This window comes from Neophocaena asiaeorientalis, unplaced genomic scaffold, assembly GCF_003031525.2.
Source record: "Neophocaena asiaeorientalis asiaeorientalis breed wild unplaced genomic scaffold, Neophocaena_asiaeorientalis_V1.1 scaffold143, whole genome shotgun sequence".
Classification (NCBI taxonomy): Eukaryota; Metazoa; Chordata; class Mammalia; order Artiodactyla; family Phocoenidae; genus Neophocaena; species Neophocaena asiaeorientalis.
In genome coordinates this window covers 3,175,740-3,199,575 of record NW_020175536.1, presented here as the reverse complement: position 1 = coordinate 3,199,575, position 23,836 = coordinate 3,175,740, and the positions used below count along the sequence as shown (strand labels likewise).

General features: G+C 37.1%; 2 protein-coding genes and 11 non-coding genes across 24 annotated transcripts in view; 4 read left to right on the top strand and 9 right to left on the bottom strand.

Moving 5' to 3' along the window:
- CEP295 (centrosomal protein 295) overlaps positions 1-12,950 on the top strand; it is a 47,040-nt gene extending 34,090 nt beyond the window's left edge. For 8 of the 12 annotated variants that reach the window (XM_024731286.1, XM_024731288.1, XM_024731287.1 and 5 more), the window contains 13 exons: positions 2,538-2,690; positions 6,249-6,352; positions 6,857-6,953; positions 7,335-7,583; positions 8,368-8,507; positions 9,379-9,580; positions 10,187-10,785; positions 11,596-11,736; positions 12,003-12,096; positions 12,221-12,385; positions 12,459-12,558; positions 12,639-12,738; positions 12,826-12,950. In XM_024731286.1, the coding sequence (XP_024587054.1) occupies positions 2,538-2,690; positions 6,249-6,352; positions 6,857-6,953; positions 7,335-7,583; positions 8,368-8,507; positions 9,379-9,580; positions 10,187-10,785; positions 11,596-11,736; positions 12,003-12,096; positions 12,221-12,385; positions 12,459-12,558; positions 12,639-12,738; positions 12,826-12,864 (2,183 nt within the window). In that variant the 3' untranslated portion in view covers positions 12,865-12,950. Of the gene's footprint in view, positions 1-2,537; positions 2,691-6,248; positions 6,353-6,856; positions 6,954-7,334; positions 7,584-8,367; positions 8,508-9,378; positions 9,581-10,186; positions 10,786-11,595; positions 11,737-12,002; positions 12,097-12,220; positions 12,423-12,458; positions 12,559-12,638; positions 12,739-12,825 lie in introns of those variants that run through there. The other 4 variants (XM_024731291.1, XM_024731292.1, XR_003001252.1 and 1 more) reach the window with 4 other exon arrangements.
- TRNAS-AGA (transfer RNA serine (anticodon AGA)) lies at positions 1,612-1,693 on the top strand. Its single transcript has one exon. It is a non-coding gene; the product is annotated as a tRNA-Ser (tRNA).
- LOC112390390 (small nucleolar RNA U2-19) lies at positions 6,476-6,555 on the top strand. Its single transcript, XR_003001264.1, has one exon. It is a non-coding gene; the product is annotated as a small nucleolar RNA U2-19 (small nucleolar RNA).
- LOC112390388 (small nucleolar RNA U2-30) lies at positions 6,698-6,769 on the top strand. The gene has a single exon (XR_003001263.1). It is a non-coding gene; the product is annotated as a small nucleolar RNA U2-30 (small nucleolar RNA).
- TAF1D (TATA-box binding protein associated factor, RNA polymerase I subunit D) lies at positions 12,881-23,533 on the bottom strand. Its single transcript, XM_024731300.1, is given in 13 exon segments — positions 12,881-13,022; positions 13,255-13,286; positions 13,726-13,791; positions 14,109-14,155; positions 14,529-14,575; positions 15,202-15,237; positions 15,470-15,519; positions 19,204-19,261; positions 19,264-19,380; positions 19,772-19,829; positions 20,171-20,346; positions 21,159-21,537; positions 22,298-23,533. Coding segments are annotated over 7 exon segments (867 nt in total). The 5' UTR covers positions 22,357-23,533; the 3' UTR covers positions 12,881-13,022; positions 13,255-13,286; positions 13,726-13,791; positions 14,109-14,155; positions 14,529-14,575; positions 15,202-15,237; positions 15,470-15,499.
- On the bottom strand, positions 13,101-13,227 carry LOC112390384 (small nucleolar RNA SNORA25). Its single transcript, XR_003001259.1, has one exon. It is a non-coding gene; the product is annotated as a small nucleolar RNA SNORA25 (small nucleolar RNA).
- Positions 13,555-13,675, bottom strand: LOC112390386 (small nucleolar RNA SNORA32). Its single transcript, XR_003001261.1, has one exon. It is a non-coding gene; the product is annotated as a small nucleolar RNA SNORA32 (small nucleolar RNA).
- LOC112390394 (small nucleolar RNA Z40) lies at positions 13,941-14,013 on the bottom strand. Its single transcript, XR_003001268.1, has one exon. It is a non-coding gene; the product is annotated as a small nucleolar RNA Z40 (small nucleolar RNA).
- On the bottom strand, positions 14,258-14,392 carry LOC112390385 (small nucleolar RNA SNORA1). Its single transcript, XR_003001260.1, has one exon. It is a non-coding gene; the product is annotated as a small nucleolar RNA SNORA1 (small nucleolar RNA).
- On the bottom strand, positions 14,641-14,778 carry LOC112390395 (small nucleolar RNA SNORA8). The gene has a single exon (XR_003001269.1). It is a non-coding gene; the product is annotated as a small nucleolar RNA SNORA8 (small nucleolar RNA).
- On the bottom strand, positions 15,341-15,412 carry LOC112390392 (small nucleolar RNA SNORD5). Its single transcript, XR_003001266.1, has one exon. It is a non-coding gene; the product is annotated as a small nucleolar RNA SNORD5 (small nucleolar RNA).
- On the bottom strand, positions 15,564-15,694 carry LOC112390387 (small nucleolar RNA SNORA18). Its single transcript, XR_003001262.1, has one exon. It is a non-coding gene; the product is annotated as a small nucleolar RNA SNORA18 (small nucleolar RNA).
- On the bottom strand, positions 18,518-18,644 carry LOC112390391 (small nucleolar RNA SNORA40). Its single transcript, XR_003001265.1, has one exon. It is a non-coding gene; the product is annotated as a small nucleolar RNA SNORA40 (small nucleolar RNA).
- Positions 23,534-23,836: the final 303 nt, after the last annotated feature.

Genomic DNA, 23,836 nt, shown 5'->3' with positions numbered 1-23,836 from the left:
TTCATTCGTTTCCCTTTGACTGGAGGAATAAGTCTAAATGAAGTCTTAAGTCCCTAGCTTCACCCACAAGGCCCTTCATGGTCTCACTCCCTCCCTTCAGGGGTGAGGTAAGTGCCACTTGTGTGGCATAAACTTCCCATGAGCTATCAGGCATCCCTCTCATATGCTCTTTGGGAGCTTTCATCATAGCCTTCATCACACTTCTTTGGGTAATACTTTTAGTCAAAATATTATAGGCAAATAGTGCTAAAAGGTTACGACATGAAACAGCATTTCTTTCTGCCCCTACACCCCCCCCACCCCTTGATGCTACTCACCAGACACAGTCACTTTTCAAGTCTCCTAGGTGTTTCTTCTTGTATTTACTTCTGTAGTTGGCAATGGATTTTAGCAAAAATTAAGCCAAATATTAAACACTGCTAAAATAATTTGAGATCACATCATTTTCTCTGTTTGTGAGAACATCTTTTAGTGCAATATTGGATGATACATTCTTAACAAGGTTATTATTTTCCCCAAAGGGGATGAAAATTGCTTCTCAGGGAGATGAAAAAGTCTTACTCTTTATGTACCAAAGCACAAATGTACATAAAAAGATATACAGTATTTTAAAAAAAAGATACACAGTATATATAGTTATTAAGTTTCATGGAGTTAGGAGGCAATTAGGAAAAAAGTCTTGAAAGGGCTCCTTAGGTGGGTGATGATAAAGTTAATATTGAGAAACACAGCTATAATATTCCAATTTTCTTCTCTGTATTCTACTTTTTTTTTTTTGGCTTCACCGGGTCTTAATCTTTTATTTTTTAGTTGTGGCATGTGGACTCCTTAGTTGCAGCATGCGAACTCTTAGTTGTGGCATGCATGCAGGATCTAGTTCCCTGATCAGAGATCTAACCCAGACCCCCTGCATTGGGAGCATGGAGTCCTACCCACTGGACCGCTAGGGAAGTCTCTGTAGTCTTATTTCTTCCCTATAGTCTCATTTCTTTAGGCTTTACTTTCTGGGAGAATTTTCTCAGCTTTTTCTTCTAACATTTCTTAGGAATTTTTATTTGGCTCTCAAAGTATAGTTTCTAAAAGCTTGCCCTCCTTTCTGGTATTTTCTTTTTGTAGCATCCTGCTCTTGTTTCATGGATGCAAAATACTGCCTACTTTGAATATTTATAGGTTTTTGCTTGTTTGGGGTCCTGTATTTTCTCTGTCTGGGTTCTTCCTTTTTTTTTTCTGTCTGAAATTTTAGAGGCTTTTCTCTAATATCTTGCATATTTGAGCGGAACACTGAATGGCTAATTGGAAATTCTATACGTGGGGACCTTATTTACTTCTGGATTTCATTGGAAAATGTGGCTTTTCCTTGAGGATCCTCAGCTTAGTAGCTGTGGTTCTTTTCCCTGAGCAATTTACAGTTTAGTTTCTTCAAAGAAAGATCCTCCAAGTTTGATACAAGCCTGGCTGTTGCTCTTATGGATCCAGACCTGGGGGGATCTGAGTCGAGGGTGCAAACTTTCTTTTAATACCTCTGATTTCCTTATGGCATTCTTTTTCTTCCCTCCACCCTTGCCCCTTTCAGTGCCTGATCCCCCTAAATTCAGAGTGTATTGGATTCATGTAGTTGTGGCCAAGTGGTTAAGACGATAGACTAGAAATCCATTGGGGTTTCCCCACACAGGTTCAAATCCTGTCAACTACTGCACCTTTCCCCTTAGAAAGGTAATCCTTTGACACTTTACCAGTTTGAGAGTCTGCTATAAATTTGATTGCAGAGTGTATAGGATTCAGTTTCTCTAGAGGATAAACCTTTAGTCTTCTCTGGGGATGATGTTGAGAGATAGGAATCTCAGGTGATGGGAGGGATCTTTTCCATGTACATGTTTTTAAACATTCTCCTGTTTTCAGTTCCCTGATTCACACCTTCCTTTTGTAATACCTCTTGCCTTTAATTCCCAAGTTTTTCTGGGGCTCTGCACAGTAAATTAGCTTCTACTTCTGAGTGTCTCCCACTCCTTTGTTTCATGAGTGTTTATTTCAGTCATAAGTGTTTATTTCAGTGATTATTACTTTGATAATCACCGTCAGGTAAACACCATCCAGGTCAGGAACTGGAATGTTAGAGAACTACATAAACCCTTTCCTCATACTCTTGCAATTACTCTTCCTCCTCTTCTCCCCAGGGTAAACCCCTATCTTGATCTCTAATACCACAGATTAGCTGTAGCTGTTTTTGAACTTTATGTTATGAATGTATATTATTCCTTATAAAACTTAATGGTTAATAATTTTTCCAGGCATTTTTCCTGTGATTAGTCGGTACTGAAGCATTTTCTATCATTAGGAAGTAGGAGTTTCGTTAAAAACTTAGTAAAATTGAAGTGAAATAATTAAAGGCTGTGTGAAAGTCAAGCAGTTACTATTTTCTTGCTACACTGATTAAGTCTTTAAGAGTTTAGGTTTTTACCCATAATCTAAATTGCCATTTTAGTTTTAACTAGAAACGTAAGTGGAAATCCAGTGAGTCAATTTTTTTTCCCTCCCAGGTAAACCAGACTTTTATGAAGACAGAGACCCACTGAGGGTCTCAGTAAGCCGAGAACAGAGTTTTCTTGGGAGCCCCCTGGACTGTGATCCATTTGGTCATCTTCACCCAGTTGTCCAGGAGAGCATCTGTAGTGATGACTCTCATAAAGCAGGTGAGAGAGAAAGAAGTTGAAACTGGAATTGCTGTGCATAAGAATATGTGGACAAAAGATAGTTATTGTAGTATTATTTGTAACGAAAAATGGTAAATAACTTGAGTGAAACTGCAGTTTTGTGAAAGTGTTAAAAATGAGGGGAGAAAAGTCTGTGTTCATGCATTTGAAAACTGTCTGGAATAAGAATCACCAAAGTTTAGGTATGGGTTAATCTTTGTTGGAGGTTGGGTTTCACACTTCTATTTCATATGTTTACATAATGTGAAATTTTTTTTCCATAAGAAGCCTATATTATTTCTGTACACAAAAAGTTGAATGAGGGAAGTGAAGTTTATTTAGAGAATAATTAATTACCCTTTTAAATTGTTTTCACTAAATAAGTAAATGTTAGTAGGAGGTATGTAAGGGTATGAGGTTTTTACAGTTGGCAAACTCTACACATTTTGTGTTTAAGCCTATTTGTAACAATCCACATTTAATTAAATACTACTGAGTATTATCTTTTAAAAATTCTATCTGTGGCATTCTAAACGAGCTGTTTTATGTTTAGTTTTAAATATTTGGAAAGTATTAAGGAACAATTACAAGGAAAAAACTTTAAATCACTTAATTCTGCCACCCAGACAACTGATGTTAATTTTCTCGCTTTTGAATTTGTGCATATTTATAACAAGCTATTTTATATGTATAATATTGACCCTGCAAAGCATAGTTCCAGTACTGCTTCATTAGTTCTAAAGCACCTTTTAAGTAGTTGCCTTTTCTAACCAGATTTTATTTTAGCTGTCACATATACTTGGATAATTGTTATCTTAGTTGTATCTAGAGTTTAATACAATGAGAGATGAGCAAGATCTATTTTCTTTTTGAGGGTTTATAGAAAAATTGACTTTAGCTTCTCCTTTTTTAATTGGAGATTGAAATAACTACAAAATATAATTTCCAATGAATTGTAGTTTTTGACATTTTAAAATAAAAACCATTACCATTTTTTTAGATTTAGCCAGTGAATACTTGCATTCCTTTTTATTCTACCTGTCAATGTCCTCTAGCCAAAGACTACCAAGAACACACATGTAATTGAAGAAAGCTGGGTGCTTTGACTTGTAGTGAGGGAGAATGCACACCGTGGGGAACCATGAGGCCAATGAATTAGTGAGAGGGTATTAGAAGGGACTTACTATAAGATTTGGGCTTTATTAGGTGATTTTGAGGAGGGTTTAAGTATTTTGAAATAGGGCTTTGCTTGTTAGTATTGGATATTATCAGGAAGCCAGGGTGATCCTGTTATTGGATACCTACAAAATTCTTCCCTAGGAGGTAGGAATAATGGAGTTAGGCTAAGTAAAGCTGTACTTGATTAAGCAGCAGTCACTCATGTTAGCCAGGATAAGGAGATGATAGGTCATTTTTTTTTTTTTTTTCCGGTACACGGGCTTCTCACTGTTGTGGCCTCTCCAGTTGCGGAGCACAGGCTCCGGACGCGCAGGCTCAATGGCCATGGCTCATGGGCCCAGCTGCTCTGCAGCATGTGGTATCTTCCCGGACCGGGGCACGAACCCGTGTCCCCTGCATCGGCAGGCGGACTCTCAACCAATGCGCCACCGGGGAAGCCCTCCGATAGGTCATTTTAGTGGTTTGGACGGTATTCATGGTTTTGTCTATGTTCAGACATGTTAAGAATTTTCTCCCCTCATTTAACACCTTCACAAAACTGCAGTTTCACTGAAGTTTATTTAACTCTGACCTTGCTTCTTTCCCTTATTTTTATTTTTCAATTCTTATCACTACCCAAGTGCTACTGGTCACCTCCTGGTCACCCTCCTCTGGGGGAATTTTCTTTGGTTTGTTACAGATAACAACAGTTATAGGACCGTGATTACGAAATGGTAAACCTGTAATTTCTCATCTCACAACTAGCTTTTGAAATGAGCTGCTTAAGAAAAAATAAAAGCTCACTATAAAGTTTCACCATCTCTTACTTTCTTCACTTAAAATTTTAGTGTGTAAAGAAGCAACCGAATGACAGTTTAGGGCTTCCCTGGTGGCGCAGTGGTTGAGAATCCACCTGCCGATGCAGGGGACACGGGTTCGTGCCCTGGTCTGGGAAGATCCCACATGCCACAGAGCGTCTAGGCCCGTGAGCCATGGCCGCTGAGCCTGCGCATCCGGAGCCTGTGCTCCGCAATGGGAGAGGCCACAACAGTGAGAGGCCCGCATACCGCAAAAAAAACCAAAAAAACAGTTTAATGGTTAAATCAGTTTTATCACAGTAATATATTTTTAATTGAACTAGGAGAGGGTAAAAAATAGTATTTAAAAACAAATTATATTTAAATATAATATTTTCCATAATATAGATATCATTTTATGAATAAATATATGTATCTACACACATATACAGATACATATGTGTGCATGTGTATGTGTCCTGGGTTACCTCTTAGAAAATATTTCTTACACAAACATCTAAGAAACATACTTTTAATGTTCATGATCTCTTTTAACAATATCATGGGGATAATGAGACAGAAATTTTAGTTTATATTTGGCAGAGCCGTTTTAATTTTATTCTATTTCAGAGCCACAGATGACCATATGCCTTGGCCGGCTTTCTCACAAATGTTGACTATTGGGAGTAAGAGAAAAACTAACTCAGAATACCCAGATTACTAATAGTGAGACAGAAAGTATAATTTTTATGTATTTTTAATATGTCAAGTGTAATTAGGAATGATAATTCATAATAAAAGCAGTGTATGCTCATTGTGATTTTAGCACTGCAAGTTATAAAGAAGCAGAGTTCCTCCTTGTCCTACCATTCTCAAGCAACCACTGGTTGCACTTGGTGTTTTTGTCTTTTTTATGTGCATTTGTCTCACCTTTGAGATCACACTGTACTTGTAATTGAATATTCTTCCTTCTTCAGTTAAAATTAATGACAAAAGCGTTTCCCATTATACTGGCTCTTTTCTAAAGGGTTTTATTCATAGAATAATAATGACAACTAGAGTTTTCCATGAAAAATTATATTGTGCTAACTATAAATTTTTTTTTAATTAGTAATTTATTTTGTTTATTTTTGGCTGCATTGGGTCTTCATTGCTGCGCGCGGGCTTTCTCTAGTTGCGGCGAGTGGGGGCTACTCTTCGTTGCAGTGTGTGGGCTTCTCATCACGGTGGTTTCTCTTGTTGCAGAGCACGGGCTCTAGGTGCACGGGTAGTTGTGGCTCATGGGCTCTAGAACGCAGGCTCAGTAGTTGTGGCACATGGGCTTAGTTGCTCTGAGGCATGTGGGATCTTCCCGGACCAGGGCTCGAACCCATGTCCCCTGCATTGGCAGGTGGATTCTTAACCACTGCGCCACCAGGGAAGTCCTAAATGCTTTTAATGAATAATAACGATGAGTTCTTTTTTTTTCTTTTTGGTCTAAGATAAGGCAACTCTACAAAGCAAAATATGAAAGAAAATTGTAGGAAAGCAGGAAATTATGCCTTCTGGTGCTAAAAATTTGATTTGTCATAATCCAGACCTTCCCCCTCCTTCCTCATTTTAGTCAAGGTCAGTGAGGCTGTGGTTGAGAGTCATGCAGTATTAAGTCACGCTGCGGAGGAAGAAGACCATACGTACATGGGTCCAAATGTGAAGCCAGATGATAAGGTTAGTCATGTCTTGATGTGTACTGCATTGTTAGAGTTGCTTGGCTTCATATTGTCTTTTTAGTTTACAGAAGTTGTGGAATATTAAAGTCCATGTTCTCTGAGATCTGCTCTTACTGGAGTGGATCAGTGATGAAAACAGCCAAATCTGAGCATCAGAAGACCTCTTAGTCTACCTGATGCATGATCTCTATAGTTCTGAGAAGCAAAAGAATAATTTAAAACAATAAGGGGTGTGTGTGTGTGTGTGTGTGTGTGTGTAAAGGTGACAGTGGATAACTGAGGACTTATTGATGGGGGAGTGAGAGTGGGCTGGGGGTGTGTGTATGAAAGGCTGATCAGTTCTGAGCAATGATGAAAAAAGGCTTTACTACGGACCTTTATAACTATGAAGGTTTCTACACTTGATCTGAGCTCAGAATAAATAACTGCTAATGTTGGTGATTTGGGTTTTTTCTAGATATTACTTCCTACATTGTGGCCTAATGTTCTCCTTAATTTTTAGGCTGAAACACAAGAAATTTATCATGAGCCATTATCTTCAATAACTGTTTCTACTGGGAGCTTTTTAAGTTATGAAAACACAGATTTGAGCCTTACAGGTAAGAATATCAGAATGTTTATAAATAAATTGAAAGAGAAGCACCAGTTGCACTGCAGTACAGCGGTGAGAGCCAACATTGCTTTTCACAAGGTGCTGAGAGGGATTGTTCTTTAAATCTCAAAAGTAATCATGCCTTTAGAATATTGGACAGTATGACATTCTAATCGTGATTGAAGTCACGGGGCTGCAGACGCAGAGACACTCTGCCGATCTCCAGTAGCACGTTGAGGAGGGTCTGCTAATGTTGGTGGGAATCTACGGAGCACGTTTCTTGGCTGCACTGATTCCTTGTCGATGTGTATTGCTATGCCTCTCTGCTAAAATCTGTCTCAAAGGAAGTACCCAGACACTAAATATTTTCATTAAACCCAATTTTCAGAGTCGTTTTCAGAGCTTGTGGACCAGAGGGAACAAGAATCTCCCACTAGTAAAGAAGAGGAAACAAATGTTTTAAGTTCTGTAGTTCCTTCAACACAAGTTATTTATCAAAGACAGGACCCTCAGGACGCCCTTAAACCTCTTTTACCTGCATTGGAAACATTTACATCTGGTCAGACACACATTCAGCAGATGATAGACAAGTACATAAATGAAGCAATTTTGATGACTGAGAAAACAGACTTGTGGGGTAAAATTATTTGTGAACAAATACTTTCATGTAAACTAAGTGTTTTTAACTTTTAACCTTTCATCCTTTTTAGTTGAAAGTAGTGATTGTTTGAGCTTTGTGTTTTGATGGCTTGCTGTAGCAGTTATAACATGGAAAACGCTGAGGAGGGCACTTAGTGAGAGAGGGGCTTTGGAAACTGACTGAGACAGTGTAGAAGAGATGAGCAGATCTTCCTTCACCTTTGCAAAGTTAACTACAGTAGCTCAGTATTGCCAATACTGAGCACAAGAACTCAGAAATCAGACCTCTTGACCATTTCCTAACTGTGAAACCACAGGCAGCTTACTCTTTCGTCTCCAGTGGAAGGAGGGGTGTTTGCGATAATGCACATAAAGTGCAGTGTCTGGCGTGCGGCAACACTCGGTACAGTGAGCTTTTCTTCTTTTTTTCAAATCATTGATCCTGAAATGAAGTAATTGAGAATAACAAAGCTTACTGTAACAAAGCAGTGACCATGATGGCATCTTACTCCTAACTAACCCCATAAAGACCTTGAGGCTAGTAGAAATGGAAACTTGCATTTGTCAAAGGTTCTGGTCAAACCACTGCCACCACCCGCCCCTTTTGTACATGAGAGATAATGGCAGGACTTAATTTGAAAGCACCTGCTGGTAATGAAAAAAATGCAAGTAATTTTGTTGAATTGGAGTTATCTTAAAATAACCTTTATGAGTATGTTCTTAGTACTACTTTTCTAGGCTTCATTTTTAAAATGTGTCCTTTTTCCTTAAAATTCCAACAGTTGACTTCGACTTTCCAGAACTGGAGCAGAGTTTTCCAAATTTGCATCGTCAGCTGTTTAAACCCTTAGAACCACATCCAGATTTTGACTCGTCATCATCTTTCTCTGGGATTTCTCAAGACAGCAAAGACTTTTACCAGGTATAATAAAGTAGATGCTTCTTTGCAGTGAATTTCCAAAAACTGTCTTTTCTTCTGTTAGAACAGAACAATGCTTCTTAGCCTTGGCTGCCAATTAAAATCATCTGATAAGCTTTTAGATACCAGTGCCCAGACTGTACCTCAGACCAATTAGAATCCCTAGGAATGGGCAGATACAGTGATTATAATGCAGAACCAAGATTGAAAACAGGTGCATTAAAATTCTGTCCCAATAGTTTTATCTCCAGCTATGATGACCCATAAAAACTTGTCGGGCTTCCCTGCTGGCACAGTGGTTGAGAGTCCACCTGCCGATGCAGGGGACACAGGTTCGGGCCCCGGTCCGGGAGGATCCCACGTGCCGCGGAGCGGCTGGGCCCGTGAGCCATGGCCGCTGAGCCTGCACATCCGGAGCCTGTGCTCCGCCACGGGAGAGGTCACAACAGTGAGAGGCCCGCAAAAAAACCCAAAAAAACAAAAAAAACTTGTCTTTAGGGTTTCGGGGGGTGGGGTTACTTCAATGGAATTCAGTCTTAAACAGTCAGGTAAACAGAATTTTGCAAAATTTAAAGTCTCTTCCTATACAATAAAGGAGCTAAGATTCAAACCTGGGTCTTTCTATTTCCAGGCAGCTCTGCATATTTCCTGCTTATCAGAAAATGATATATTCTGGATATATTCTGAACATACTCTGAACTCTGTCTTGTTAATTCACAATTTGTTTTCTAAACAAAGTCTGTTTCATATTTACTAAAGTGAAAGAATTGGGTTTGAATAAGCAAGTGGTTTATGTGGTAGTAAAGTGGTAATTAAGAATAATATCAAAGAAACATAAAAGATTGATTCAACATAGTAAATACTAATATTTCAGCCTTTCCCGGTTGTCTTCCATCAGAGGTCACATTCCTCCTGTGAAAGCCTCCGTTCTAGTCTGTCACCCAAAAGTACAGCTTCTTTTACAGCACTGAGGACCAGCCTGCATTCTTCTCTTAACACCAGCGTGAACCAGCAGCCTGACCCTAACTGGGCTCGTGAGGAAGCTCAGAGTTTTGCTACAGAAAATGTTACTGAAGGTATGTAGTTCAAAAAAGTTAAATAAAGCTCAATAGTTTTTCATGGTTGTTTATATCAATTTTCCTTGGAAATTGTACCTAGTAGCTCTTGGTTTGTCTCCACTCCTCACCAGTTTCTCTGTATATTTATTTAAATAACAGAAGTAATATATGGTGTTTGCATTTTATTTTGATAAAATAAAAAGTGCTGCCTCTTGCTCAACTTCCCTACCTCAACTCTTAGTTATCAGTTTAAGTATCCTTCTAAAACTTTTTATACAAATTTTATATATATGCACACATCACAACATATACGAGATGCACATGCATGTTTAAGTCTTTCTGTTATAAAGTCAGTATTCTGTTATGGGGGGGAAAGCCCTCGTGTTTAATAGTCATAGTTCCTTTGTTAACTATTATAGGAGAAAATACATGGTGTGAGCAGTAGTTATTCGAAAATCGCCGTGACATCCTTTAACTTTCTATTCACGTCTGTGTATAGCAGTTTTCATTCCTAAAATTTTAAGTAACCTGACTTTATCATTTGCAATGTTCTCAGCAACTGTGAGAGACTATCTCTATCGAAGGTTTTACAACATATAATTATGATCAACTGATTTCTTATAGGGTCTGAACAATCTTTTCAACAACTTCTGCCAGAATTTTCTTCACAAGGAAGCCAGCATGCTGACTTACCAAGTATTTTTAGCAGCATTGAAGCAAGAGATTCTTCCCAAGGGGCAGAAAATCAATACTCTTCCTCTGAACAGAATGAAATATTACAGAACAAGCAAAAAAGTGTTCATTTCCAGCTCTCTGAAGGAAATTTGCAAAGTTCAGTCTTCAGTTCATCTGGTGAGGCTAATGTATTTCATCAGTTAAATCTACAGCATAGCACTCCATGTGGTTCTGCCTCTAGTGAGTGCTCAGTAAAAGACAGACTGGGCTTTGAAGAACTGTCAGAAAGAGGAGTTGGTACAGTGTCACAAGGTCAAGGGCTCACTGATGATAAAGAAACCTGTGGCGTTTTAAATATAAATCCACAATTATGCGTAAGAACTTCAATTCAGACACCATATTCAGTCACTCTTCAGAATGAAAAATGTCTTGAGGATTCAACTACTGCAGAAACTCCATCAATCATAGGAAACCAAACTCAACAAGCAGAGTCAGAGCTCTTTGTAAGTTCTGGATCGTTTTCATTACAGAACTCTATTCCAATCTGGGTAAGTGAAATCTGTGTTGTATGTAACTTTTGTTTTCATTTTCGGACTTTTTAAACAAAATTGCAGGAGATGCAACAGAGCTACTATATGAGGTATAGTCAATCTCATAATCGTTGGAAATCTCCAATGAAATGAGAAAGCAAATTTTTAAAATTTGACCTTCCTCTGAATTTTACAGATCTTCCCAGTTCGCATTTTTCTCCAGCTTTCCTGAAAAATGGCGGCTCAGCCTGTGCTTCAGCACATAAGTGTTGAACTGCATTGTGTGCTGCACTGGATTAATCTCCTTGGTTTCAGCTTACCTTCTAGTACTATTGGTCCCTCCACAGATAAGCAAAATATAAGGTGGCTTACTTGGCAGCTTTTGGTTTTTTTTTTTTTTTTGTAAATTCTTGTTCAGTATTGAAAGGGTTTTCCCTTAATAAAGTGTGGTCTAGGGACTTCCCTGGTGGTCCAGTGGTTGAGACTTCGCCTTCCAGTGCAGGGGGTGTGAGTTCCATCTCTGGTCAGGGAGCTAGGATCCCACACGCCTCGCAGCCCAAGAACTAAACCATAAAACAGAAGCAATACAGCAATCAGCTGCAGCCCAACAGCCATTCAGATAGGTAGGGGATACACACACTGCAGTTCTGCACAGCCCCCAGTCAGCAGGCACTTGGCTCTGTAACCCACGGAGTAGTTTGTCTTCTCCATTATCCTTAGTTGAAGAACCTGTTGTTGTTCTTCCATAATGAACATATTTTTCACATTCTGAGTGTTTCTGAGGCTATGATTTTTGAATACTGTTTCCCTTTTAATTTTACTGTACAGGAGACAGAATGTGGCCATGGTATAATGGAAGAACCAGAACTTACGTTGATAAGCAACAGTGCTATCAGTATTGCTGAAATGGATTTTGCAAACTTAACTCTAGAAGAAAAGAGAGAAAATGAGGCAAAGAGCTGTTTTCAGGTAAATTCATAGCTCTCATTTTATACAGCAACCCATAGTTGAGGATTAGGGAATAGAAAAGGATAGTTTTACTTAGCTTTCTACATTGGCATTTCTTACATTAGAATCGTGTATGAATGTGCTCACAGTGGACAAGCTGACAATTGAACTTTCTAGAAAGGCAGTTCCAAAAGACCTAGGGTTTAGAATGGGTAAAGTTTAGAACCTTTGCTGTGAATCTGTACAGTGAGGTAAAGTGGTAAAGTCTGTGACTTTCTCACAATTAGGTGAGTGAATTTCTGCCTCTTCTATCAGAAACACAAAACTCAGATTGTCCAGCTGCATCAGAACATCCTGTGGAGAAACCAGCTGTGTGTGCAGGTATGTATGCCCTGGGCATCAGATTAGAGCCCAGGAGCCAGTGGGGTTCCCCCTACTTGAGCAGAAACCCCACACATTTGTATATTGCTGACATATAGCCTCGACTTTTTTTTTTTTTTTACAGAAACTCTTTCAAAGTTTACAGCTACTCCAGGGAGCTTACAAGAAGCATTTATGAAAAGAAAAAAAGCATTTATGGAGAGATCCTCACAGAGACAGAAAGAAATAAGGAATAAAATTCGTGTCTCTGGAAGTTCTCAAACCAAAATAGTAAAGGAGAAACCCACAGGTATACTCTCCACATCAGTTTTCAAAGAGAATCTGGCATTACATATATATTAAATGACTTGTTCTCCGCTCAGGTTCATTTGTCAGTCACCTAAAGGGTGTGAACAAGGTTAGAGTGTCTCTTCCTGAAGACAGAAAGACTGCACAAGCCCATATGCACCAAAGGGCTCTAAGGTATATATGTGGATATATGAAGATATATGAATTCACATAGCTTAAGTGTCTGTCTTTAATTCCATATAAATTTCTTGTAGATTATACCATCAGTTACCTGAAGTGAAAAAGCAAAAGGAAGAGAAAGCAAAGCAAGACGCATATGCCCAAAACAGAGCAAGGGCAAAAGAATTTCATAAGGTGAGCAGCCACTGCCCTCCCTGCCAATTTTTCATGTCTAAGGCACCTCAGAACTACAACTGATAAACGTTATTATTCCCTCCACAGAAAACATTAGAGAAACTTCGAGCCAAAAATATATGCTGACTTCCCACACAAAGTGTAAAGTAAAGGGTTTTTTTATTATGTGTAACACAAAGTTATTTAAGTCAATAAATTTTTAAGGAATTTCACACATTCTGATTCTTTCCACTGCCAATCATCTTAGTTCCTCCAAACTCATAAATCTTCAAGATAAAATAGCCCTAAAGAAGAGAGTAAAAAGTTGGAAGATATTTAAATTTATTTTTACTTTCCCACATCACTAATCATGGGTATGAGTAGCTTGTATCTCCATCTGGAAAACATAGCACTATCAAGTTACTATTATATCCAGTGGAGAACTCAGTCTTTGGTCACAGCGTAAAGAGCTCCTGGATGTGGTCCCATCAGCCCTCTTTGAAATGACCTATAAAATTATTTTTAATGTGTACATACCTTTCAAAAAGAAGTTATCATGTGAGTCAGCCCTGTATAACAAATATAAAGATAAGGGTCCATTTTCAGAGGTGCTCATGTAAGCCAGCCTCCCCTCTAGTAACCAGGCAACCTGTAATGTAATAAACTAAAAGCCCAGGATTAAACAAAGAACTCCAGCAATCTAGGCACACACTTGTTCAATATAATAGTCACTACCCATGTATCAGTATTGTAAAATCTAATTAGAAAAAAATGGCTTGTGTTCTATTTATACTGGAACAGTGCTGACCTAGGCAATGGAAATACAAGTACATAATAAAATGTTCCCAACAGGCTGAATGCTACAAAGTAGCAGAAATAAAACCTAGTGGGAAACTTTTTTTATGGTCATGTCCACAGCAAATGAGAAACTGCATTCTAAAAGCCTTGGTAATGACCATTAAAGCCTGACAAATAATTTGGTGTGGTAAAATAAAAATAATTACTTACCACAATTCTTTTAGTTAGGCTTCTTTGATCTCCAATCAAATATGGACACACTTCAAAATTCTTCACCTACAGAAAAAGATTGTGATGGCAACTGGGACTGATTAGGCTCCATTTTCATTCACACCTAAATTTAGCTGATTGTTTCCAAACATGCATGTTTCAGGCAACTTTTATCTTAGAGCTTTCATGTTTTAAAACATAGCTTTATGTAAGATGGATGTTCAGAAAGGCTATTTTCATTCAGCCCATTCAGAGCAGTTGAACATTTTGCCCATCATCATGACATCATACATTACTGGTAAATAGTAAAACAACTAATGGCCTTTTTAACATCATAGTCTTTTTCATTAAATACAAGGGAAAAAATGAAATTAAAATCATACCTGTAATCTTTAGGATCCAATTTCCTCAAGTGATTTACTTTAGGACCCTAGAAATTAAATATAGCAAGTATGTTGCTATTTATCCCTTCATCTTTTCTAATACTGAAAAGCCTTGTTATATCCAATTTTTACTCATGAGCCTAGCAAAAAAATGTTGCAGGTCTCATTGTCACCACCGCAATGAAATTACAGTGATGGAAGCAAAACCTGTGTTCTCAATGTAGCCACATTAACAATTTACGGGCACCGTGAACAACAGTGCCCATTTTCAACTGTATGAGGCTTTATAAACATTTCTCTCAAGCTTGTATATACACTGTGCAAAAGACTTCTGCACTTGTGTAGAAGTTTTGCTGTTTTGCTAACAATGCTATCAATGAAAGGAAAGCTACTAGAAGCAACAGAAATAGAAATCCTTACATGTTTAGGGTCAGGAGACGGATCTGCCTGGTTCTGAATTTGACACCCTAGAAAAATAGTATTAGTTACTACTGAAGACTGTCAAACTGAACAGTATGAGAAACTATAGGAATACTGTATCAGTAGAAATACCAGGTCTAACATGCACAGAGCCAAGAAAACCAACGATGCCAAATACTGAATTTATATTGCACTGTCCTTTGAACACTCAGCAGGAACAAACTGCTGAATGCAGATACCGTGCAGTGCAATTATGACTGAACCAGAAAAAACCCTCAACCTCAAGTTTGTAATGTTAGTATCTGAGAAATATCTTCACACATCTCTAAAAATTTAAGTTCTTATAACATGTTTATTTGTCATTCCAATGAGACAACTACATTAACTCCATTTTAAACTATAAACCTAGCCATTGCTACCTTTACCCTCTCTATACCTATAGGACTTACACAGGAAACTATCCGATTATACATATTTACGTGTCAGTGCTGTCTCTTCATTTTCCAATTCTGTAAACACAATTACAGCAGTATTTTTGGCCAAAATCCTGATAATTGTTTTATACCTAATTAACTAGCAGTCACAACAGTAATGGAATGCTATTCTCAAAATTTACATTCTTTTCAGAACTTCTGAATCCTTAACTTGAATAGAAATTAAATATTCCACTTACCTCTAAAAATGTATTAGGTTCAAATCATATTCACTCCTGCAAATAAAATATCAAATAAAAGATGGATACCATACTCATGTGATTAAAAATTAAAACCTCAATATATAACTTAAAATATTTAGATATTAAGCATATTCAGCTCTATCAGAATTAAGTTTTAGTTCATGTCTGTATCATTCAGCAGTTGAACGGTTAAATTCATCATCTGAACTGGAATGGTCCCCCCACTACCCCCACACAAATTACACTGTCACTGATTAAAACTTACCTAAGCCATCACACCCTAGAACAGTACAGATCATTGGGATATGCCAATACCTAAGATAAAAAGTTCGTTAGGTTTTTCATAGTTTACTTGGCAGCTCTGTCTTGTAGTTCTTTCCCACAGATCTAACAGGGAGTTCTATGAGTAAAGGAAACCACACAGTTAATCTATGAGGCGTTTCCAACGATGTAGGTTTACAGAAAAAGCCCCATCGGGATAGACCTCAACCACTGCTTGCTTTTAAAAAAATATAAACAAGTCCACAAGAGAACAATTATTTGAAAGAGCTCCAGTCTCTTAGATGAGTTCAAAACTGTGCAGTAACAGACACCACAAAGGATGTTTTAAGAAATTTAAGGAAATCATCCCATGAATTAGTCACATGGTAGGTATTTTTACAATGCTTAGAAAAGATAGCATTATATTAACAGGTAAAAATATGCAAAGTACTTATTAGCTATTATACATGAACCAAACAAAGGAAGAGTTCCACATATAAATATAAGCTTGATTTTAAGAACTTCATTACTGCAATGTATTTTGCCTATGCAATTCCCAGATTACTGCAAAATTTTTACTTTGACTGAATTTTTGCCTTAAGAACTATATAAAGCATTTTCTCATTAGTTGATATCAATTATAAAAATACAGAAAAATGTTAATGTGGCTGATGTTCTGACCATTGGGGAATCGTTGAAGACAAATTGGGTGTATTTAATTAAACTTTATATCATTCAGATTCATGAAATTTTGTGTCCTGTGTAGTCATTTCTAGCATTATACTTTTAAATCTTCTACCTCATTTTAGATTATGCATTCATTAAAAACACTGTAGGGACTTCCCTGGCGTACAGCCGTCAGGACTCCAATGCTTCCACTGCAGGTGGCACGGGTTCAATCCCTGGTCTGGGAACTAAGATCTGCAATCCACTCGGTGCAGCCAAAAATAAAAGAATGCACTGGCCAAACAAGTGTATGAAAAATATATCCCTTTTGCAAATCTAAATAACAAAGGTCAGATTAAATCAAAATTATAATTATTAAATCATTCAGCATATTAACATGCATAACATTAAATAAAATAATCTTTAGGAGCAACATTTCATCTCATTTAGGCCATGAGGTTTTCAAGAAAAAAGTTATTTGGGGATTCTTCACATCACGTGAGGGTGAATTAATAGCAGAACATAAATTTTGGTAAACCAAAATTTGAAGGGAAGGAAGAACTTGAAAACATACGACGTGTTTAGTAAACATGTTCAGTCCACATGTAATTAAGTATATAAAGAGTAGCACCATGGCCAGAAAATTTAAAAAATAAAAATAAAACTACTGGATAGTACAATTCAATAACAAAAAAACCACCCAATCAAAAAATTGGCAGAAGACCTAAACAGACATTTCTCCAAAGAAAGCATACACATAGGCACATGAAAAAATGATCATTACTGATTATTAGAAATGTAAATATAATGAAGTACTACCTCACACCAGTAAGAATGGCCATCATCAAAAAGTCTACAAATACATGCTGGAGAGGGTGTTGGAGAAAAAGGAACACCCCCCTACACTGTTGGTGGGAATGTAAACTGGTACAGCCAGTATGGAGAACAGTACGGCAGTTCCTCAAACTGAAAATAGAGCTACCATATGATCTAGCAATCCCACTCCTGGGCATATATCCAGAGAAAAACATGGTTTGAGAGGATACATGCATTGCAATGCTGTTTACAGTAACCAGGACACAGAAGCAACCTAAATGTCCATCAAGAGATGGATAAAGATGTGGTATGTACGTACACGTACACACACACACAGAGTGGATTATTACTCGGATAAAGATGTGGTACACACACACACACACACACACACACACACACAATGGATTAGTACTCGGCCATGAAAAAGCATGAAATAATGCCATCTGCAGTAACATGGATGGACCTAGAGATTATTATACTAAGCAAAGTAAATCAAAAATAGAAATACAAATACCATAGGATATCACTTCTTTGTGGAATCTAAAACCACACAAATGAACACATCTATGAAACAAACAGCCTCAGACATAGAGAACAGACTTGTGGTTGCCAAGGAGGGGGATGTGGGGGAAGGATGGACTGGGAGTCTGGGATTAGCAGATGCAAACTACTTATATACATAAGTACAGATAAACAAGGTCTTAACTACATAGCACAGGGAACTATATTCACTATCCTGTGATAAATCATAATAGAAATATATGTATAACTGAGTCTCTGTTGCACAGCAGAAACTAATATTGTAGGTCAACTATACTTCAATAAACTTCTAAAAAATATTGTATAGGGCTTCCCTGGTGGCGCAGTCGTTGAGAGTCCGCCTGCCGATGCAGGGGACACGGGTTCGTGCCCCAGTCCGAGAAGATCCCACATGCCGCGGAGCGGCTGGGCCCGTGAGACATGGCCGCTGAGCCTGCGCGTCTGGAGCCTGTGCTCCACAACAGGAGAGAGGCCACAACAGTGAGAGGCCCGCGTACAAATAAAAAATATATATATTGTATAAGGGTGCGGGGAGATTAAAAATATGTTGTGTATGCTTGAAGCAGGAATATCCAAGATTCTGACTATAACTGCCTAATTTATAGTTCTGGGACCCTTTCATTCAAGCGAAGTGAGACTGGCACAATGTCACTATAAAGCATGTCAATCCTGAGATTCATTTTCTGAAATTACCTTATGAACAGAAATTTAAAATTGGCAAAAATGCCTTTCAATAATGAAACCTATGGAGGTTTTAAATTCTCACAATTTATCACATTTACACAAATTGTACCCAAACTCACCTAAAGCATAAGACATACCTTTTTAAATTATCCAGACACTCTGATCAAGATAAAAGCCTAAAAAAAGAAGCCATCTTTGTTTCATGTCAATGTTAAAATTAGAGTACTAAATCATTACAGCTGATAATTTAAAAGCTTAAGATATGAGGGAAATTATCAGCTCTATAGTCCTGTAAGCAATCTTTATGTTTATCAATACACCCCCATCACTTGACTCTCTTAGGTATCATGTTCCTTCTTATCTGTATCAAAACTCATACTGAACAATGAGCTCTGGGTTGCAAAAGAGGATTTATTTGTGCACCTGTCTAGAAGTCTTTGTCCACAAATTAAACAAAAACAAACACAAGTGCTACGGTAAAATGAAGTATATAGAGTGGCATAATCTGCGACATACAGTGGTGATGAAAATGATTATAGGTAGTTAGGAAAGGAAAATATTAAGTTCTTATTACATTAATAGGCATTTCACACTAAATTTCTCTGAAAAAAATAAAAATGGAGTTGCCAGGTACTCTAAGGAGAATATCGTTAGTGGTTATTGCTGTCAATCATTAGTGGTTATTGCAACTAAGATTTTCTTTTCAGGATTACAATCTTATTTCTTTGATTCAAAGCTCAAATGGCACCTTTAAGTTCTCTTACCCAGAAATACACCACCATATGCAAAAACAGTAGGATGTCGTTTATTTTTGGGGGAAGTGATTATATCTGCTGTAACAGCCTCAATGTTTTTTCTACATAATCTCACTGTTTTAATTATTTTTCTTATAATTACTACTTCAGGAGTTTTATAAATTTGTTTATTCTTTTTGTTTTCTTACAAGGTTCTTTTTTATCATAAGGCTAGCATATGTATTCACATTCATCATCTTTTCTTTCTATAAAGTTCCTTTTTCTCTATTCTGTTTACCTTGTCTGGTAGTCATAATCCTATCTATTTTCAGGCCATTCTGTCCTCTGTCCAGTGTTTTTTGGATTTTGATGCTGTCTTTTTAGGCAATGCAGCTTCTTCAGTATATTCCTCTTGTTCCAAATATACATTCTTCTTCTTTGGTATTTCAGAGCTTATTATGAAATAATTATCCTCCTGCATAAGAAATAACAATACTAAGCAATAACTTGAAACTTTACCGCGTTAGTAATTACATATAACTAAACTCTAGGTTACTTAAAATAACCTGGATACTACATCTGGATGTTAAAAATTCAAATTAACTTCTGCTGCTTTTCTCATCTGATATCCTAGTATCAACACCACACATGAAAACTTACAATAGTATTGTTTTTACTGATATAGTATTGATAATTCATGTTCTCAGCAATTATCCATAAAATTCTTATTTTTATTCTTGCATTTCCTGCACCAAGGGCATTGAACCTTTCAAAACTTAAATACAGATAGTAACACAACAGGATAAAATTCTCCCTTTGTCAACAGCTGTCCTCCCAAAATGAAGTGGGATAAAATTGTCACTTACCACCAATTTAATATCACATTCATCATGTTCAAGATTTGTTGCAATCTCCTCCTCTGCTCTGCAATATTAAAAGCATATCACTCAATGTATATATATAACTGATTCAACTTTGTTATAAAGCAGAAACATACCATTGTAAAGCAATTATACTCCAATAGTTAAAAAAAAGTGTATCACTCAGATGACAAATCTTTTATAACCCAATGAGTAGTATACTGTCATGACATACAACTGAAACAGCAATACCAGTTAAGTCTATTAGTATTTTATCTGTGTTCACATTACTATTAAATCAAAGTCTAAACAAACTGATAGCATATGGAGCAACATTAAAATTTAAAAGCACTTAATCTTATAAAACCTATGTCCAAAATTATTCTAATCCATGATAGAACTTACGCTGACTCTTCAATAGGAGAGATAGATCCATCATCATCCAAGTATCTGTATCTACGACTATCGAAGTCTTCTTTTTCTAAATCTTCACCAACATTCATTTGTTTCAAGGATTCCTTGAGATGGTATTCATACTTCAGTTTTTCAAGGTAGTTAAAAAATCCTCTTGCCACTGCTTGCTATGTACCAAAAACACCATATTTTAAGTCAAGGACTTAAAAAAAATTTCTTCCACTCAGCAAATGCCTATGTTCCTCAATGACAAGGATCCCCATAACAAGGTCCTTAGTGATCTTGATTTAACTACTCTGCTATATGGAGATCACGTGTATCAATTCACTGTTCTACCTAGCAAGTTATCAAAGTTAGTACCAAGAAAAACAAGCATAAATCTTGTATCGTTTGGGCATTACTTAAGACATTTTTTAATGCAGAGAACTGTCTATTTTAACCACCTTAAAACATAAAGAGGTTAATGAGTATTAATCCTTTCCAATAAATCAGATTCTAGAACAAGTGACTACAAATTATGCAATCACTTATCTCAAATATTTCAGAGTCTACTGCTAAGTACTGGCGTTATTTGTCTAGTAATTCTGTCAGAAATTGAAATATCTGAACAAAATGAAATCCTAAAGCCACTGAACATGAAAGGTAGGTGTGGGTTTCACTTCGGTTACTATAAAACAACTGGGCATTTGAGTTTTAGGAATGGTGTTTACAGCCCTGACAGGATAAGATCAAGGTATAAAATCAGCCTTAGAGCACTTCATATACAGGTACATTCACCCAGTGTTACCAGTGCAAGATTCCACCCAGAAGTCCAAGTGAACTTTGAGCTGAAGGAGGGGGATGGCATTTAAGCGGCAGTATAGAGAAGTATTATAAAAGTTGAAGACTGTATGATCCAGGTACATCTAAATTCTAAAAGCGACCAACAACTCATTTGAAACATTTTAAGCTATGTGCATCAGCATACATAAAGACTCACCTCAAAGGTTAAAATTTTTCTCCAAGGTAATGGTTTTCTTCCATTTTCTGATTCTAAAAATGGGAAGCCAGGTCCTTTGTCTTTAAATTGTTTCTTATTTATTTGTGAGCTTCTAGTGTTTCTCCTTCCTTTTGGTCTTCCCCTTGATCTTCCCGTTGGCTTGTATTTCCTCTTTTTACGTTTCTTTTTTTTGAATCTTTCAAAAATAGCTTTTAAAGTCAATGGTCTTGGCTCTATAGATGAGTCACTAGATGAATCTCTTGCTTGAGTACTTTCAGGTGTGTGAACAAATTTTCTAATAGGGTTTCTTTGCCTCCTTTTAGGTGGGATAGGAACACGCTGAGTTTTAAATAAGCTGCTACCAGAGGAAGAGTTATCACTAGAAAACAGGGAAAGATTAATTGTACCCTCATATTACTGTTTATTACCAGTAATATACTTTTCTTTTACAAATGGAAGCAGAAAAACATGTTCAAAGTAATTTTTTAAAAGATGGGCTCAGTACTAGCCAATCACTTAGCTCTGACCACTCTACCACAAGTGGCCCATAATGCCATGTGCCATAGCACTTAGCCAAAAAATCATCTTCCTTTATGTAAGTTCCACAAAGGCAGGCTTGTTCACTGCTAGAGGCTAAACTAAGACAAAGCCTCCTCTAAATAAAACAAGAGTATCCTAGCGGAAAGATGAAGTATACTAGAAATGCTCATTTGTTTTCCCAGTGAGATCAACAACAATTAGGACTAGATACCTCTCATCATATACATAAGCCCAGCATCCCTGATAATGTGGAATATAGGAACAAGTTGATTTTAAAACAAGATTCCCTACTGATATCCATTTTCTTCTTATAAAATGAGGATGATTTAATGAGGAAGATAGCAGTTTGGCCTGAATATACTCCTGTTTCCCTGAGTTAACGATGTGTCCCACAATTATAAGTAAAGTTTGAAGTTAAAACTTCAAAGGCCTGTGCACACCAGGTTTTCCTTTTCTAAGGCATGAAAATTACCATTACCACCACTCATTATCTACAATGATTTATGCTTTCCCGGTAATTCAAATACAGTAAAATTACCATCTAGTCTCTTTTCCAGAAAAATCTGGTGATTGTTATTTAAAAAAAAGAAAGCATTTACCTTTGATTCTCAATTTCCACAGCTGAGTCAGATGCCGTTACATAGTTGATAGAATCCATTCCTGGTATGTGTTTTCCAAGCCCCTCTCAAATTTGTTGTCAATTGTCCTTTGATTTAAACAGATTTCTGACCATACAAAATTCAGTAAATGTGATGTTGTTTCCCTGAATGCAAACAGCTAGTATCAGAGTAATGAAAATGTTGATGTCCTTGTGACAATTATGTAAATTAATTACACATAAATTAAGGCAAAAGCACATACAAGGCTTTTTTTTTTTCTTTTTCATACAAGGCTTTTAATATTTTCATGTAGGAACTGTCATTTCAGGTCAATCCTAAAATCTAGAGATTTTATTCACAGGTTCTCTTTCAGTTTTGCCTCCTTAATCTATCCAATGTTAGATTCCAGAAGAGTATTGTAATTTCCAACGAAAGTATCACACAGCTTTCCACAAGTTAAAAAATGTAATTTTACCCTTAGCCATACAACAGCCAAAAAGCCATTTTTCAACATCAGTTGGGAACTAGTATGAAAATCTTTTGCATACAAAGCCACAAGGCGGAGTATGGCCTCAGTATACCCGGGAAAATAATCAGCAGGACTTAACTACCTCTATCCAAACTCCTGGTCTGGAATTTGCTGTTAATGGGTATTAATACAAAAGTTCTGAATTCTCAAACTTTTCGATGAAAGGCTTACAAAAAAAAAAAAAAAAAAAAAGACAAAGGGCACTGTTGTAATCTCCTTAGATACAATAGTTTGGACAAATTTTTAAAAAAGATCATGTCTAATTTTACTTTTCCATCTCCCTTATTGGAGATGCCATCATTCTTCCTATTTGTATATTGTTCTTAGTCTTTAGCATTCTTGGCAATGACAAATGAGCAACGATGAAAGAAATCCTACAAGAACAATATACTTCGAACATAGGAAACCAATAAGGTCACAGAGATCTCAGATTCGCAAAATATCCAACGGACTCCTGGTAATTTCATGATGTTTTATCGTAGTTTTCTAAAATGCAAAATCTAAGAAATAAGTCACGAAATAACTGCCCAAAAAGAAATTCAACAAGTGGATCCAATGGCACTGATGGTATACCTGAGATTAAAAAAAAAAAAAAATCAGAGCGTATTATCAAAATTAAAGTTGACTCAAAACCTCTTTTTCGGAAACTAGAAAGCATTCCTACGGAAGTGTGGCTTCCTATTCCGAGATTCTGCGAGGAGGAGCACATGGCAATAGTGCCCTTCACTGGCTCTAACAATTCCCCTTCAGCACTTTGTGCGATTTTGGGGCGAGCGTCTCCAGGAAGCGCCTAACCTCGTACAAGAAGAACGGCGTCAGCAATGGTTACCTCGCACTTAAACCCTATTAATTCAGAAAATGTGTATTGTATGTACCACACTTTAACATCTACATGCCAGACAACGGACCACGCCCATGCTATAATCGTGTACTGTGGGCCGCAGTAAAGCCACTAGGGCCGAAGTCCACAAAAACCACGAGCCCTCCGCCCTCGGGGACTGACTTTCGCG